Consider the following 14,530-nt stretch of genomic DNA (forward strand, 5'->3'; position numbering starts at 1 on the left):
CAGCTTTTCATATCATTGTTTATGGAAAAAGTCATTTTTCCATCACTATTTTTTTTTTATTTTAGCTTTTGCAATATGATAGCTTTTCCACTGCAGTAATCAGTAATACCATCAATATTCAACTAATCTTTGACTATTTGTTTGCTATGTTATTTTACTGGTCCCTCCTTACTACAACACATATATACTGAATAGAGATGCACAATGATATTACACTTATATTGGTATCAGCAAATAATTGTTTGAAATATTGGCCATAAATATATACAAATAAAAGTTAAATTGCTGATGTATTTATTTTATGCTGTAAAAAGACTAAGCCATCCTGGCGGCACAACATTATCATGCATTTAGCAAATTTTATAAATAAGCTAATAAAATGTTATAAATGTGTATATTGGCCCAGAATTCCCACATCAGTGCATCCCTAACACTAGGAAAAATACGATTCCTCTAATCTTAGTTTTCTAGATTAATTTTTCTTTCAGTATTATATATTGTCTTGTATTTTTTGCAGAGGTGTCAAGTAATAAGATACAAATTCTTAGTTTTCGCTATTTAAGTAGAAAATGTTACATATTCATACTTCACTGGAGTACTGTAGACAACTTTTTACATTTTCACACAATTATCTGAACCTTACCCTACTTACATTTTAATAAAAACAGCCTCGTTACTCCTATTTCATTTCAGCTGGTTTTCATTCCAGCTTCTCATCGTTCAATAAAACCCCTATCCAGATAAATCTCTCCATCCAGATAGAGAGAATCTGATTGTGATTGGATGTAGAGAAGTATAAACATATACCATTCCGACTCCCTATTGGTTTATACTGTGATCCATCACACCTGCACATGTCATGCCCCCCACACTCCAGCAAGAACATAGCACTAGAGCATCCCAAAATATATGTTCAACATTAACATTTTAATATTTTAACATTATAGTCATTATGGCTTTTAGAAAAATGTGTTTTGGGGGGGGGGGGGGGGGGGGGGTGAGGGGTAGTGCACTATAGGACTATGTGGGCATGGTCTAATCTAAATGTTCTTAATGGCTTTATTTTTTTTTGTCCTTACATTACTTTTACTTTTATACTTTAAGTAGTTTTGAATCCAGTAAAAAGCTTGAGTTGATACTTTAAAATCTACAGAAGTATTTTAAACTCTAGTATCTATACTTCTACCTACAGAGTAATGAATGGAGATGCTTCTCAAAGCTTAGATTTTTTAAATATATATATTTTTATATTGTTTGTATATTTCATGACACTTATTCACTGCTGTACAGAAGACATTAATAACATAGGCTTATTAAATGACTGTTAACTTATTATTTTCTGTATTCTAGTTGTTTTACTTGCATTATTAAAATTCTCAGAACCTGGCAGTATCTAAATGACTTGATCATGTATATTAATCAGATCAGACTGCTTCTACAGTGCTTCATTAAACCTGTGGCAGACCTGTGGTTGCGTGGGCTTTGCTGGTAACGTTTTGGACCCAGACTGAGCTGAACTTCTTTCTTTGATGGACGGAGGCGGTGAAGGGAGGAGGGGCATCTCAGGAGCAGGGCTGATCTTTTTCCTCTTTGATGGTGGAACCAGTGAGGGAGGAAGAGTCATAGGCACAGGCTGATTCTCAAGTGCCTTATACACCAGATACATGGCCTAAAAACACACACACACACACACCCACACACACGGATAACACATTTTTATATGTGAATATCTTATACAAAACACAAGAACAAGAACAGCTCCGTATCAAGAATTACAGGCACAGAAACAACACGCTTCCTGTTCCACAATTAAACATAGAATGTAAAAATAAACAGGAACATAAACACTGAACCGAAAAACAGCCACTGGCTTTAATAGAATACAGTTTTTCCAATTTCCTACAGCTGGTATATTTTGAAGACAATCCTAATCTAAAAACAACCAGATAATGGCAAGAAAATAAAGGAAGACCTTTTTTCAATGTGAATAAGCTGAATCAGATCTCCAAAAATAAATAAAGTTTATTATGCAGTTCAGTCTTGCTCTTATTATTATATTTTCATAATCTCTCAGATATGGCAATGATGCTTGTCTAAGCCTTATCTAAGCTGCATAATATTTTTTTTTCAACTATTTAAGTTTTAAATCGTTGCTATTCCCCTATTGGTTCCCCTTTAGGCTGTGTCAAAATGTTTTTGTCTTGAACATCTATGCCCTGTTTTGCTAGATGTACAAATGTACATAATTATTATAAGTCACTTTGAATAAATGCTAAATGTAATGTAATGTATTGCAATGCATTGTATTTGTGGGAGGAGCAGCTGAGTTGAGTATGTAGGTTGCACCCACTAAATATATTTGCCAAATCCTCTCTGCCAATATAATATAGCTTGTTTTGAGCTTCTGCTTCCACCAGGTGAACCAGCACCTGATTGGCTGCTCCGATAGCAGAGAAGATTTCGAAAATTTTTCATGGGCACAACCCACATATTCAGCTCTGCTGCTCATCCCATAAATATATGTTTCTTACTAGTATGTGTCTCCGTTTAAAGGAGAATTTAACAGGATTTCTAACAGTATAAGGCACAATCCCATTTCACCCATTGACCCTACCCTTTACCTCTTGTCCTGAGTCTTGTTAAACTGGAGGGGTGGGTCAGGGGACTGGATAGGGCTTGTTTGCCTTTTATACAGAGATTTTTCAGATGCACACTTTTAATAAGGGAACAAGCGACTAAAGAAACCCACATATTTTAGTATTTTCCTTGTTAAAAGTGACGATTAGCATTAGATTACCATGGTTTAATGTGCATAAAAAAGATTGCTAGGAGTTTGTGGGAACGGCTGCGTTTCCAGCGCAGGTAAATCGCAGAAACGGCCAAGAGTCCAGCAAGTTTGGGAGTTATAGCTGTAGAATAAAGTGGCCAAGCGATTCCTTTTTTGTGGCTTTTTTCTTACCGGAGGCTGGACCATGATACACTCGCGTGTTGAGCTTGACACGTCCACACGCGACAAACGCAGGGCGACAAAAGCGATTCGTCGCGTTCCAGTGTGAACGCAGGGTTAGTTTTCTCCCCAGTAATGCAGCTAGATAACTCGCTGCTAACATTAGTATGTTCGCTAGCTCACTGCAAACATTATCTAATTCTCCGTTAACCTTAGTTGTCTTTCTGGTAACTAGCTGGTTTGTTAGCTCATTGCTAAAGTTAGCATAGGGGTGTGTTAAAAAAATCGATTATTCGATTTAAATCGATCCTCATTTGAATGATCCGATATCGATTTATATAAACCCGAGATCGATCTTTATAACTAGCCCCTTTTCCCCGTGTATGCGTAGCTTTAACGTCTCGCGTAGATCTCGCGAGACCATCCTTTTTTTCCGAGCAGCGCGCTCTGGCTGGGGTGATCAGTTAAGCATGGCTGAAGCAGGAGTGCAGGCGCCCAAGAACCTGAAGGCAGACGTGTGGTTGCATTTTGGATTCAGAAGCTATGGCGGTAGGGAAGAGCTGGATAAAAGCAAAGCTGTGTGTAAACTGTGCAACAAGGAGCTGAAATATTGTGGAAATACCACAAATCTGAGAAATCATCTAACGCGACACCATCCTGATACTCAGAAAACGGCAGACCCCACACAAACTAGAGAAAGCATTTGCGATGAAACTACCTTCAAGTTCTCCTCGTCCTAAAAAAATATCTGAAGCTCTGGTAACATTTATATGTAAGGATATACAGTTCATAAGTGAGTGTTCATAATATAAACTAATATTTTAATAATGAAATTTGAGTGTTCCTTGTATAATTACATTTCATATTCAAACTACAATTTTTATGGTAACTGAAATTTCCCTAAATTAATCGATGTTGAATCGAGAATCGAATCGAATCGAAAATCGATTTGAAAATCGAATCGAGACCTTGTGAATCGGAATCGAATCGAACTGGGAAATCAGTGATGATACCCACCCCTAAGTTAGCATGTGCCTTTTTCACTGGCATTAAAAACACAGTCTGAAAATGTAATACTTACGGCAAATTTACAGTAAATTTAAGACAATTTAAGGCCTTAATTAATTTTTTTTTAATTTACTATATTTTAAGACTTTTTAAGGACCTGCGGGAGCCCGGACAAAGAGAAGTCAAACGTCAAAAAAACATGAGAGAATAACAATAAAAAAAGAAATAAAAAAAAATAAATAAGAAAAAAGCATGAATAAAATGTGATTCAAAAATTATTACAACAGTATATTTAAAAATTAACAATAAATTAAGACTTATTGCCGAGAAGCATTTCTACAACAAAGAAATAATCTACCAAACACACATTTTCTTTGCAAGTGTGTAGGTTTAGCACAGGACTCACCACTGCAAACTCATCTTTGTCCAGCATTCCATCTCTGTCTATATCACTAAGCTCCCAGACCTGCAAAAAATAAAAAGTAAAATAAATAAATAAACTCAGATCCATTCAGAGGAAACTACAGTCAGTAAATCTGGCAGGTGAAGCAGCTTAGGCCTGAATCCTCAAATCCAGTATCATGAGTTTTGGTCAACATTGCCATCTGGAGGCTAAAGCTACACAAATGTTTCAATATATTACAGACTGAGCAGCTTCTTAACTCATGCTGAGCACAAGCTGAACCCTGTAAAAACCCTGACCTCATCACACACAATTAAAAATTTAAATAAAACAGGTTAGAACCAACAGCAGCCACCCGACACTAAAACAAACAACCCCGTCCCCTGCCCCGTGTGTCTTACCCTGCCCAGGATGTCGAAGGGGAGGTTGGAGTTGAGCAGCACCGGTTTGACCTTGTCTCCTGTAAGCATGCCACCCACCGGCGAGAGACTGTCGAAGATGGCATCATATTTCAGCTTCTCGTCCGGCTACAGAACAAACATATGGACATAGAAATATGTTATTAGTGTAGTCACCTGCTACAGTGATGCTTAAAGGATTGTGAGCCTATTTCTCCTTATATTTGACCTAAAACTTAATTGGATTTGATCCTAAAAGTCCTAAAACTAGATCTGAAGAACCAAATCAAACCAATAAAACACAAATATTAGATTCAGGCCATTATTTACTAAAAAATGTTATGTTCTTTGCACTATAAAACACACAAAATCCTTTAATTTGAAAATTCAGGAACATTTAAATTCTTCCCAGAAGATGGACTACTAAACAGGGAACTTCTAAGCAACTGAAGGCCACCATCTGCAGAACACTGAACAACAATGGTGAGCATGACAGGTTTGAGAACCTAATGCCTAATGGAAACATGGTGGTGGTAGTATCTTGGTTTGGGGGAAGATCTTGCTGCATCTTTGCTATAATTGTAACAACTACATTTTCCCTCAGGGATCAAGTATTTCTATATCTTGATTGGGACGGCATGCCATTCTAGATAAAACTGGATTTTTTATTTATACCGTCAAATACTAAACTGAACATGCATCAAGACAACGATCCTAAGCACACAAGGCGTTTCTTGAAATAAATATTAAAGAAGAATAAAGGTAATGTACAGTAATGGGGCCAAGTTAAAGTCTTGATGTCTATATAGATCTAATAGTAATGCTGTGCAAGGAGCCAAAACTGTTTTGTACTCTCTTACACACTTTTGCAACTCTCTGGTATGCAACATATATGTATAATTTTACACAATAAATAAATAAATAAATAAATTCTAATATTTTGTCTCATTTTGTTTAGATTAAGAGTAGATAAAGCAAATAAATAAAAATATTGTCATTTAGAGCATTTATTTGCAGAAAATGAGAAATGGCTGAAATAACAAAAAAGATGCAGAGCTTTCAGACCTCAAATAATGCAAAGAAAAGAAGTTCATATTCATAAACTTTAGAGTTCAGAAATCAATATTTGGTGGAATAACCCTGGTTTCTAATTACACTTTTCATGCATCTTGGCATCATGTTCTCCTCCACCAGTCTTACACACTTTTGGATAACTTTATGCTGCTTTACTCCTGGTGCAAAAATTCAAGCAGTTCAGTTTGGTGGTTTGATGGTTTGTGATCATCCATCTTCCTCTTGATTATATTCCAGAGGTTTTCAATTTGGTAAAATCAAAGAAACTCATGATTTATAAGTGGCCTCTTATATTTTTTCCAGAGCTGTATGTTGGGAAATGACCAACCTTGACCACCCAGGGGCTGTCGACAGGAACGGCTCCAGGCTGGAATGGACTGCTGGTGTCCTGCTGACAGGGAAACGGAGGGAAGGGACGTTACAACAGGCATATTCAATTCCTGTTAGAAAGGATCTTACTTCTGCAGAAAATCAGCTGATGTGAGATTTTTACAGCATGACTCATAGGTTTAAAGCAGAGTGCGTGTGAAAAGTCTGAATTACATTTAATTGCAGAAAATGTCTCGACTTACAAACTTTGGTGGAGGCACAGTCGCATTAAGGCTTTTGGGTGAGACTTCCAAGCCATTCTGAGCGCAGGCCACCAATCGCAGAGACACAAAAAATTGCTAGAAAGAGAAAGAGAAGCATATATATCAATGTCAAATTATTCAAGAAAAAATAAACATAATATAAATATGAATAAATGAACACAAATGTAATTTAACCCTCTATGGCATGAGTTTTATTTTTTTTGAAAAGGACAATAAAAAGTCACAATGGTCTAATAGGCAAATGCTGTAAACCAATACACAAAGTTAGCGTATTTTACGGACTATAAGGCGCACTGGATTACGAGGCACATTTTAAGAGACACTAGTAAGGAACAAGGGTGTCGCCATGTTTCCCTTTATAAAAAAAACTTTATTTAAAAGTCAATCGAGTGCTGGATGTAAATCTACAGAGATTTCTCTCCTGAAAACAGTTTATTTGGTTGAGTAATACGTTTCCGTTTATTTACAGTAAGCTTAAATTTCCAGTATTTTAGCACGGTAACTCACGGCACTATCAGCTACCGGTTCGTCCCACGTAGCTTGTTTTAACATGGAAATGCGCAGATTACAGTCCGATATACTCACCTCAACAGCGAAAGAGCTAGCGCTAAGGTTAGCAGCTAATGCTAATACTGCTAATGCTAATACTAATACTAATACATAAGCCGCAATGGATTTTAAGGCGCACTGTTGTTTTTTGGGAAAATTAAAGGATTAAGTGTGCCTTATAGTGTAAGATATACTTAAGATGCTAACATTTTAATATGGAAGAAATGTGTATATATTACTGTATTTACTGTAATTACTGGCAAAGCATCTAATGTAAATTAGGTTAACGAAAGTATTTCACTTCCCAAGATGCAATGTCAAACCCACTATGTTAAGCCTCTATTATAATTGTATGTTCTGGACATAAAACTAAAAAATATTATTGATGCCTGAGGGCAACACCATGCTATATGAGTTTAATACAAAACGATTTTCAATAATTATATATTGTGGAATTATTTAAAATTAAGTAAGCAAAAAAGTTTCCATGGACAATGACATTTTTAAAATAAAGAGCAAAATACATTAAACAAGATATAATAAACTAACTAAATATAAAAATACTAAAATGGTGTTAAATTTAAAAGTGCAAAACATACAGCAGTGTACTTATAAACATTTACTACAGTAAAATAAATACGTACCACAGTGAAATGGCAGTGGCATGCAAATATTATAGTCATTTTATAATTTATTTTATTCTATATTCTGTGTAATGCACTGCACTTTATTGCTGTGGGCATTCTGTTTCATTCTGTATGTATTATATATACACACACTCTTATAAGTACATTATATTTCCTTTTATATTCTATTAAATATTTCATTTTATCTTATTCTACCTGTATTCTATCTGTATTCTGCTGGAACACTTATTTCCTCTGAGTAATTATCTTATCTAATCTTATCTTATCTTACAATAACTCCACAACGGCTTATCACAGCCGGTATAACATGTTTAATGTTCGGTTTTATGTTTCATGTTTCACCTGTTTGTTCAGGAAGCCTTTGCGTTCAGAATCTGCCAAGTCCCAAATCTGCAGGAGGAAACAGTTTATAACCAAACAGATTAGAGTAGCAGTACGTAAGAATTGAGGTTTATTGTTCCACTGTGTTTTATTATCAAGTCTAAAGTCAGTGCAGTTTTGTTTTCCCACAAAATCTTACAGCACTTCATATCTTACAGCTTCCCTCTGCTCACAACAACTTTTATGGAGATGTGGATTTCATTTTCCAGCAGGACTTGGCACACTGCCCACACTACCAAAAGTATTAATTGGTCTTATATATAATATTCTAGTTTTCTAAAACACCGATTTTTGGGTTTTCATTGGCTGTAAAACATAATCAATAATCAACAATAAAAGAAAAAAATATACATCTATATAATATGAGTTTCACATTTTGAACTGAATTAAAGTAAGTTTTCGATGATATTCAATTTCTTTGAGATGCACTAGTATACTGTCACATCACAATATACAGGTGTACAGGTGAGTAAAAACTTTGAAGCTTAATGTGTTAATCCTGTGTTGTTTGGATTAATTGTCCTTAATTATCTTGAATTTGACTGCCACTGCATTTAAGGTTGAACGGAAAACACGATAAACATGTGCGATATACACATTTACTACAAATAAGGTGTCTTGTTTAACTGTGTAACACTGAGAGAGCGAAAAAAAAATAGAACTTGCCGCTAACATTATCTTGACTTAAACTTACGGCCTGTTTTGAAACTATTGGTCGAGCTGCCATATCTAAGGTGGAATTTAAGGTGGAAGGGAAAAATCTAATGCTAACTTGTTCACTAAACGTGATATAAATTCACTAACAATGATATTCTTATATACAGCACTGGAAAAAAATAAGAGATTACTTACAATTATGAGTTTCTTTGATTTTAGCAAATTGAAAACCTCTGGAATATAATCAAGAGGAAGATGGATGGATCACAAGACATAAAACTAAACTGAACTGCTTGAATTTTTGCACCAGGAGTAAAGCAGCATAAAGTTATCCAAAAGCACTGTGTAAGACTGGTGGAGGAGAACATGCCAGGGTTATTGCAATAAAAAAAAAAAGATTTCTAAACTCCTAAATCTTTATGAATATGAACTTGTTTTCTTTGCATTATTTGAGGTCTGAAAGATCTGCATCATTTTTGTTATTTCAGTCATTTCTCATTTTCTGTAAATAAATGCTCTAAATGAGAATATTTTTATTTGGAATTTAGGAGAAATGTTGTCTGTAGTTTATAGAATAAAACAACAATGTTCATTTTACTCAAACATAAACCTATAAATAGCAAAATCAGAGAAACTGATTCAGAAACTGAAGTGCTCTCTTATTTTTTTCCCAGAGCTGTATAATTTACAGCTGAAGAGCGTCTCTGCATTCAGCTGGAAACACAGATATAACAGCTGGATGAATGGAACCCTTAGAAAAGCACAACAAACAGAGATGGACACGTTTACATCCATATATTGATCTTCTATTCCCACACGCTCCTCTCTGCGTGTTTGAAGTGGTTCTATATGTGCGATGGTATCGACATTACCTTGCCCAGGACCAGGTCTGAAAGGCCAGATCTTTTCAAGAACAAGGCTGCGTCTGCTGCTGCTACCCGCCCACTGCCAGATGGATCCACCTGCAGAAAAACAACAGAAACTGAGGGGGAAGCAGCTGAAAAGGGCACGTTTCTAACCTTTCACCTTTCTATCATGCATATTTTCATACATATAGCTGAAAAAAAAGTCTATAGAGCTGGGCGATAGAGTAAAAATACTGTATTTCAAATTACAATATTTAAAGACACTTAAATACACTAAATGTATATGATTTTTGGTTAAAATGAGCATGAACAAGATTTAACATGAACACAGAAAGTGTTTACAACACCTAATTTGTTAAATTCTACTCTAAAGCCTTCTTAAAGACTGACCTAAATACTGAAATAGTGAGACGGACAAAAACATTTGCATAGGTTCTTTTAAAGTCAAAGCAGTACATAGCACCAGATGAAACCCACCCCAAGCCCTGAGTTGGTTCGTATTGTATTTAATGCCAGTGATTCAGTGTTCAACGCTACTGAGCAATGCGCTCTGTTAATAAATCCCTTTAAAATACCTTGTCCTGTATATACGCTAAAAGTGTAGGTGATACAAAACCTTTTTTCTGCAGTAAAATAACTTATTTAATTTCTGACAATTTGAGGGTTTGAAATCTCCTACGGGACACTTGGAGAAGCTGCCCGTTTTCTCTCTACTGCACTTAATATTTCAGATCAGTAACAGGAATCGGCCCAAATTCTGCAGGTTTGAAAATAGTAATAAAAACTAGACCAAGGGTGTCCAAACTTTTTTTGTTGGGGGCCAGAAGGAGAAATATATTTGAAGTCACGGGCCACAGACTCTATAATAAGACAAATAATCAAACATACCACTTAAAATAATACATTTTTCTGATTACTTTCATTTAAACATCATTTTACTTGACTTACTATCTTTATCTATCTTTGACAGTGTTGTGTAAACTAAGATTTTTCAAATTAATGTTTCATTTCATGATGTCTCTTAGTATTAAACTCCTTAATTACGGCAACTTTTACACTCTGTGGCCCGTTTTTCTGCGCTACAACTTCACCCTCTCCGCTTTTAGACTCTTTGGCCCGTTTTTCTGCTCTAAAACTGCGCACTCTCTCCGCTTTTAGACTCTTTGGCCCGTTTTTCTGCGCTACAACTGCGCACTCTCTCCGCTTTTAGACTCTTTGGCCCGTTTTTCTGCGCTAGAAATGCGCACTCTCTCCGCTTTTAGACTCTTTGGCCCGTTTCTGACACCTAGCGTTCAAACTTTGAATCTCACATTATAAAAACCTGCTTATTCTAAAATATCTCCCAGGCCGCTCCAAAAAAGGAAACGGGCCGCAAATGGCCCGCGGGCCGTAGTTTGGACACCCCTGAACTAGACAAACATAACAAAACTAAAGGTTTGAAAAACATGAACTGTTTGATTTGTATTCAGAAAAATATAGATTTTTAAATGTTTAAAAGTTCACGAAAGAGCCGATTTTATCCATTATATTTTGACATTAGCAGATTTATTAAAATATTTGTTCCACTTTGGGTGGAAAAGCGCGACCAGTGTTTCTTCCTCCTCCAGCTCTGAGGGATTTTTTTCTTGCCTCTGTTGTTCACTGGAGGTTCTGTGTTTTATGGTTAATGTTTTGTCTGATTCTCTGTTCTTATATTACATTGTAGCAGATTTGCAACAACATCAGTTGTAAAAAGTGCTATATAAATACCTTTAAATTGATTAGTTATTGCATTTGTTGTCATTGCCTGGGACCCAGCTGGGCTTCCAAAAATGGGCCCTATTGAGCTTAAGCTTACATTGGCCCCATGTACAGTGTACAACCCAAATGTGGCCCATGTATAAAGAAGAACTCCGGTGTAAAATTGGGTGTAGTAAAACATAATAAAAAGTACTTACCTTTGTTGAATAGTCCACATCCAGTCTCCTTTTGCTTTCTGAAATAGAGTAATTTTGTGCTTTTTGGTCAACACTCTTTACAACAGCCGTATCGGGGCATATTTTGCCCCAATAAACCGCTTTTTTCACTGTTATCCAGCTCAAACTAGTTCCACACCTCCTTACAAGAATCCACAGAGCCCTGACATTTAAAACAAGGCATTAATAACTTAAAAAGTGCACAAGAAGCTTATTAAAAACCACCATCACTCTACTGATAATGACAGACATATATATACATAGACTCTGCATAGCCTATGTGTGTGTATATATTATATATATATATATATATATATATATATATATATATATATATATATATATATATATATATATATATATATATATATATATATATATATATATATATATATGTGTGTCTGTCATTATCAGTACAGTGATGGCGGCGCCCGGAGCTACAAAGTAGCGCTATGGGATGCAAACAGTATTTTTAAATAAGCTTCTTGTGCACTTTTTAAGTTATTAATACCTCGTTTTAAATGTCGGGGCTCTCTGGATTCTACCAAGGAGGTGTGGAGCTACTTTGAGCTGGATAATGGTGAAAATAGTGAATTATTGAGGCAAATTATGCCCCGATATGGCTGTTGTACAGAGTGCTGGAAAAAAAACACAAAATTACTGGATCTCAGAAAGCTGTAAAGGATTAGTGGTGGGCTAATCAACAAAGGTAAGTACGTTTTATCATGCTTTACTACACCAAAAGTCAATTTTACACAGGAGTTTTCCTTTAAAACTCACAACGGCTCCATGTACGTACAGTGTCCAACCCAAATGTGGCCCATGATTAACCTTTCCTGGTCTTATCACTGACGCCCATATATGAGGTCAACATAAAAAACAATGGAAAAAATATTTTTGGTTAAGCTGCCCATACAGGCCCTACATAAGCCTGCAATCTGTGATATGAAAATATTATTTGACTGCAAAACAAATCAGTTCCGATGGAATGCACAAACCCTTGATGGGAAAGCTTTACAGAAGAGAGCCATTAACAACGCTCAAGACCAGACAATATAATCCCCACAGACTCTTCCATTCACTAATGCCCCTGCCTAGTCCACTGCTCCACGCAGCAGCATGAGCCCAGCTCATCACTTATTCAGAGAGGCATCTTCTTACAGAATGGCCGAGTTTCAAACAGCTTTCAGCTCAATCAACACACAACAACACGGTTTCTGGTTTCACGCTGATGCTGTGGTACTATCAAATGCTGTTTAAGTAAATTTACAGTCAGCAGAAGACTCCGAGAGGACAGAGGTTTTAACCCTTACCTGCCGATAGTACTTGTCGTAGACAGGGTTCCCACTTGAAAGCTGAAGAAGAAAGAAATAGAGATATAGAGTCATCCTGTTAGAAGTAAAAAGTCCAAAAACTCCACAAAGTCCACTTATGCTTTACTATGTTTAATAAAACACAACAGTAGGGCTGGATAAATCTTATAAAACACATACAAAATATGAAATCTACATTCAGAGTGATTTTTAGCACAAAAATGGATAAACAGTATAAAAACAGCTAGATAAACATAAATGATGTGAGAAAAACCTAATTTCCTCTATCTTATGGACACACCCATTCATGTATATTCAGTCATAGAGTCATCAAAGCAATTTTCCAGGGAAAAACAATGGAAATATCTGGGCTTTCCCGTACACTTGTTCTATATTCATTCCAAGCTGAACATCCCACAGTCATTTTTATCAATAATCTGAAACTGAATTGAACTATGATGCTGTACAAGTTGTTAATGTCAATTATCCATCTAAATTCCAGTTATCCATCTAAAGGCCCTTTTCCACCATTGCCACACATTTTAAAAACGACCACATATTAATATACAGCTCTGAAAAGAAAATGATGAGTTTCTTTGATTTACCAATTAAAAACCTCTGGAATATAATCAAGAGGAAGATGGATGATCACAAACCATCAAACCACCAAACTGAACTGCTTGAATTTTTGCACCAGGAGTAAAGCAGCATAAAGTTATCCAAAAGCAGTGTGTAAGACTGGTGGAGGAGAACATGATGCCAAGATGCATAAAAACAGATTTAAAACCAGGGTTATTCCACCAAATATTGATTTCTGAACTCTTAAAACTTTATGAATATGAAATTGTTGTTTTCTTTGCATTATTTGAGGTCTGAAAGCTCTGCATCTTTTTTGTTATTTCAAACATTTCTCATTTTCTGTAAATAAATGCTCTAAATGGCTAAATATTTTTATTTGGAATTTGGGAGAAATGTTGTCTGTAGTTTATAGAATAAAACAACAATGTTAATTTTACTCAAATATAAACCTATAAATAGCAAAAATCAGAGAAACTGATTCAGAAACTGAAGTGGTCTCTTATTTTTTTCCAGACCTGTATATATTAATGATAACGACTTTAGAGTGAGGCTGCATAGTTTTTTTTTTTTTAATCAGAGCTTGTTCGATGTGGAAAAATCAGGCTGACCAATCAGAGCTGATCACACAGCAGCTGGAGCCACTGATTTATTTATATGGCAACCAGTGAGTGTATAAACATGCAATTCATAATCAGATTACTGATAATCATGTGTGTTTGTCAGTAATCCGATCATTACATTTACATGAACTTGAATAATAAATACTGGGACAAATCAAAGTTTACATGAGTTTACATGAGTCAGGTAACTATTAGATTGATTTTTGCTTTGCAACCAGCCAATAAATCTACAGAATAAGAGGTGATGTAGCATCAAGTGAAACACAATGTTCACATCACTGCTTTAAAATCCAGCTCTCTTTATCAGATTTATTAATCACATGTGTAGACCTTACTCCAACATAAGAATTTAGAGATTGCTGTTTATATGACTAATTGAATAATCATATTAACTCTGATTCTGATTAACTCAGAAATCTAAAGCCTATACGAACACATTGTGTTTAGGTCAAATTAACAGTATTTAATACAATATATTTTTATAAATTAATAATATTTTATACAAAATCAAAGTCTTGGTACATTTCTGCCTACAAAATT

At 35.5% G+C, this 14,530-nt stretch overlaps 1 protein-coding gene across 3 annotated transcripts in view; it reads right to left on the reverse strand.

Annotated features, from left to right (window-relative positions):
• Positions 1-14,530, reverse strand: part of eps15 (epidermal growth factor receptor pathway substrate 15) — a 67,825-nt gene that overhangs the window by 46,855 nt on the left and 6,440 nt on the right. For 2 of the 3 annotated variants that reach the window (XM_022671008.2, XM_022671006.2), the window contains exons 2-9: positions 12,792-12,833; positions 9,530-9,619; positions 7,962-8,009; positions 6,403-6,498; positions 6,159-6,221; positions 4,760-4,885; positions 4,362-4,421; positions 1,466-1,669 (exon numbers count right to left, since the gene is read on the reverse strand). In XM_022671008.2, the coding sequence (XP_022526729.2) occupies positions 1,466-1,669; positions 4,362-4,421; positions 4,760-4,885; positions 6,159-6,221; positions 6,403-6,498; positions 7,962-8,009; positions 9,530-9,619; positions 12,792-12,833 (729 nt within the window). The remainder of the gene's footprint in view (positions 1-1,465; positions 1,670-4,361; positions 4,422-4,759; positions 4,886-6,158; positions 6,222-6,402; positions 6,499-7,961; positions 8,010-9,529; positions 9,620-12,791; positions 12,834-14,530) is intronic. The other variant, XM_022671007.2, reaches the window with a different exon arrangement.

This window comes from Astyanax mexicanus, chromosome 12, assembly GCF_023375975.1.
Source record: "Astyanax mexicanus isolate ESR-SI-001 chromosome 12, AstMex3_surface, whole genome shotgun sequence".
In the NCBI taxonomy this organism is placed as follows: Eukaryota; Metazoa; Chordata; class Actinopteri; order Characiformes; family Acestrorhamphidae; genus Astyanax; species Astyanax mexicanus.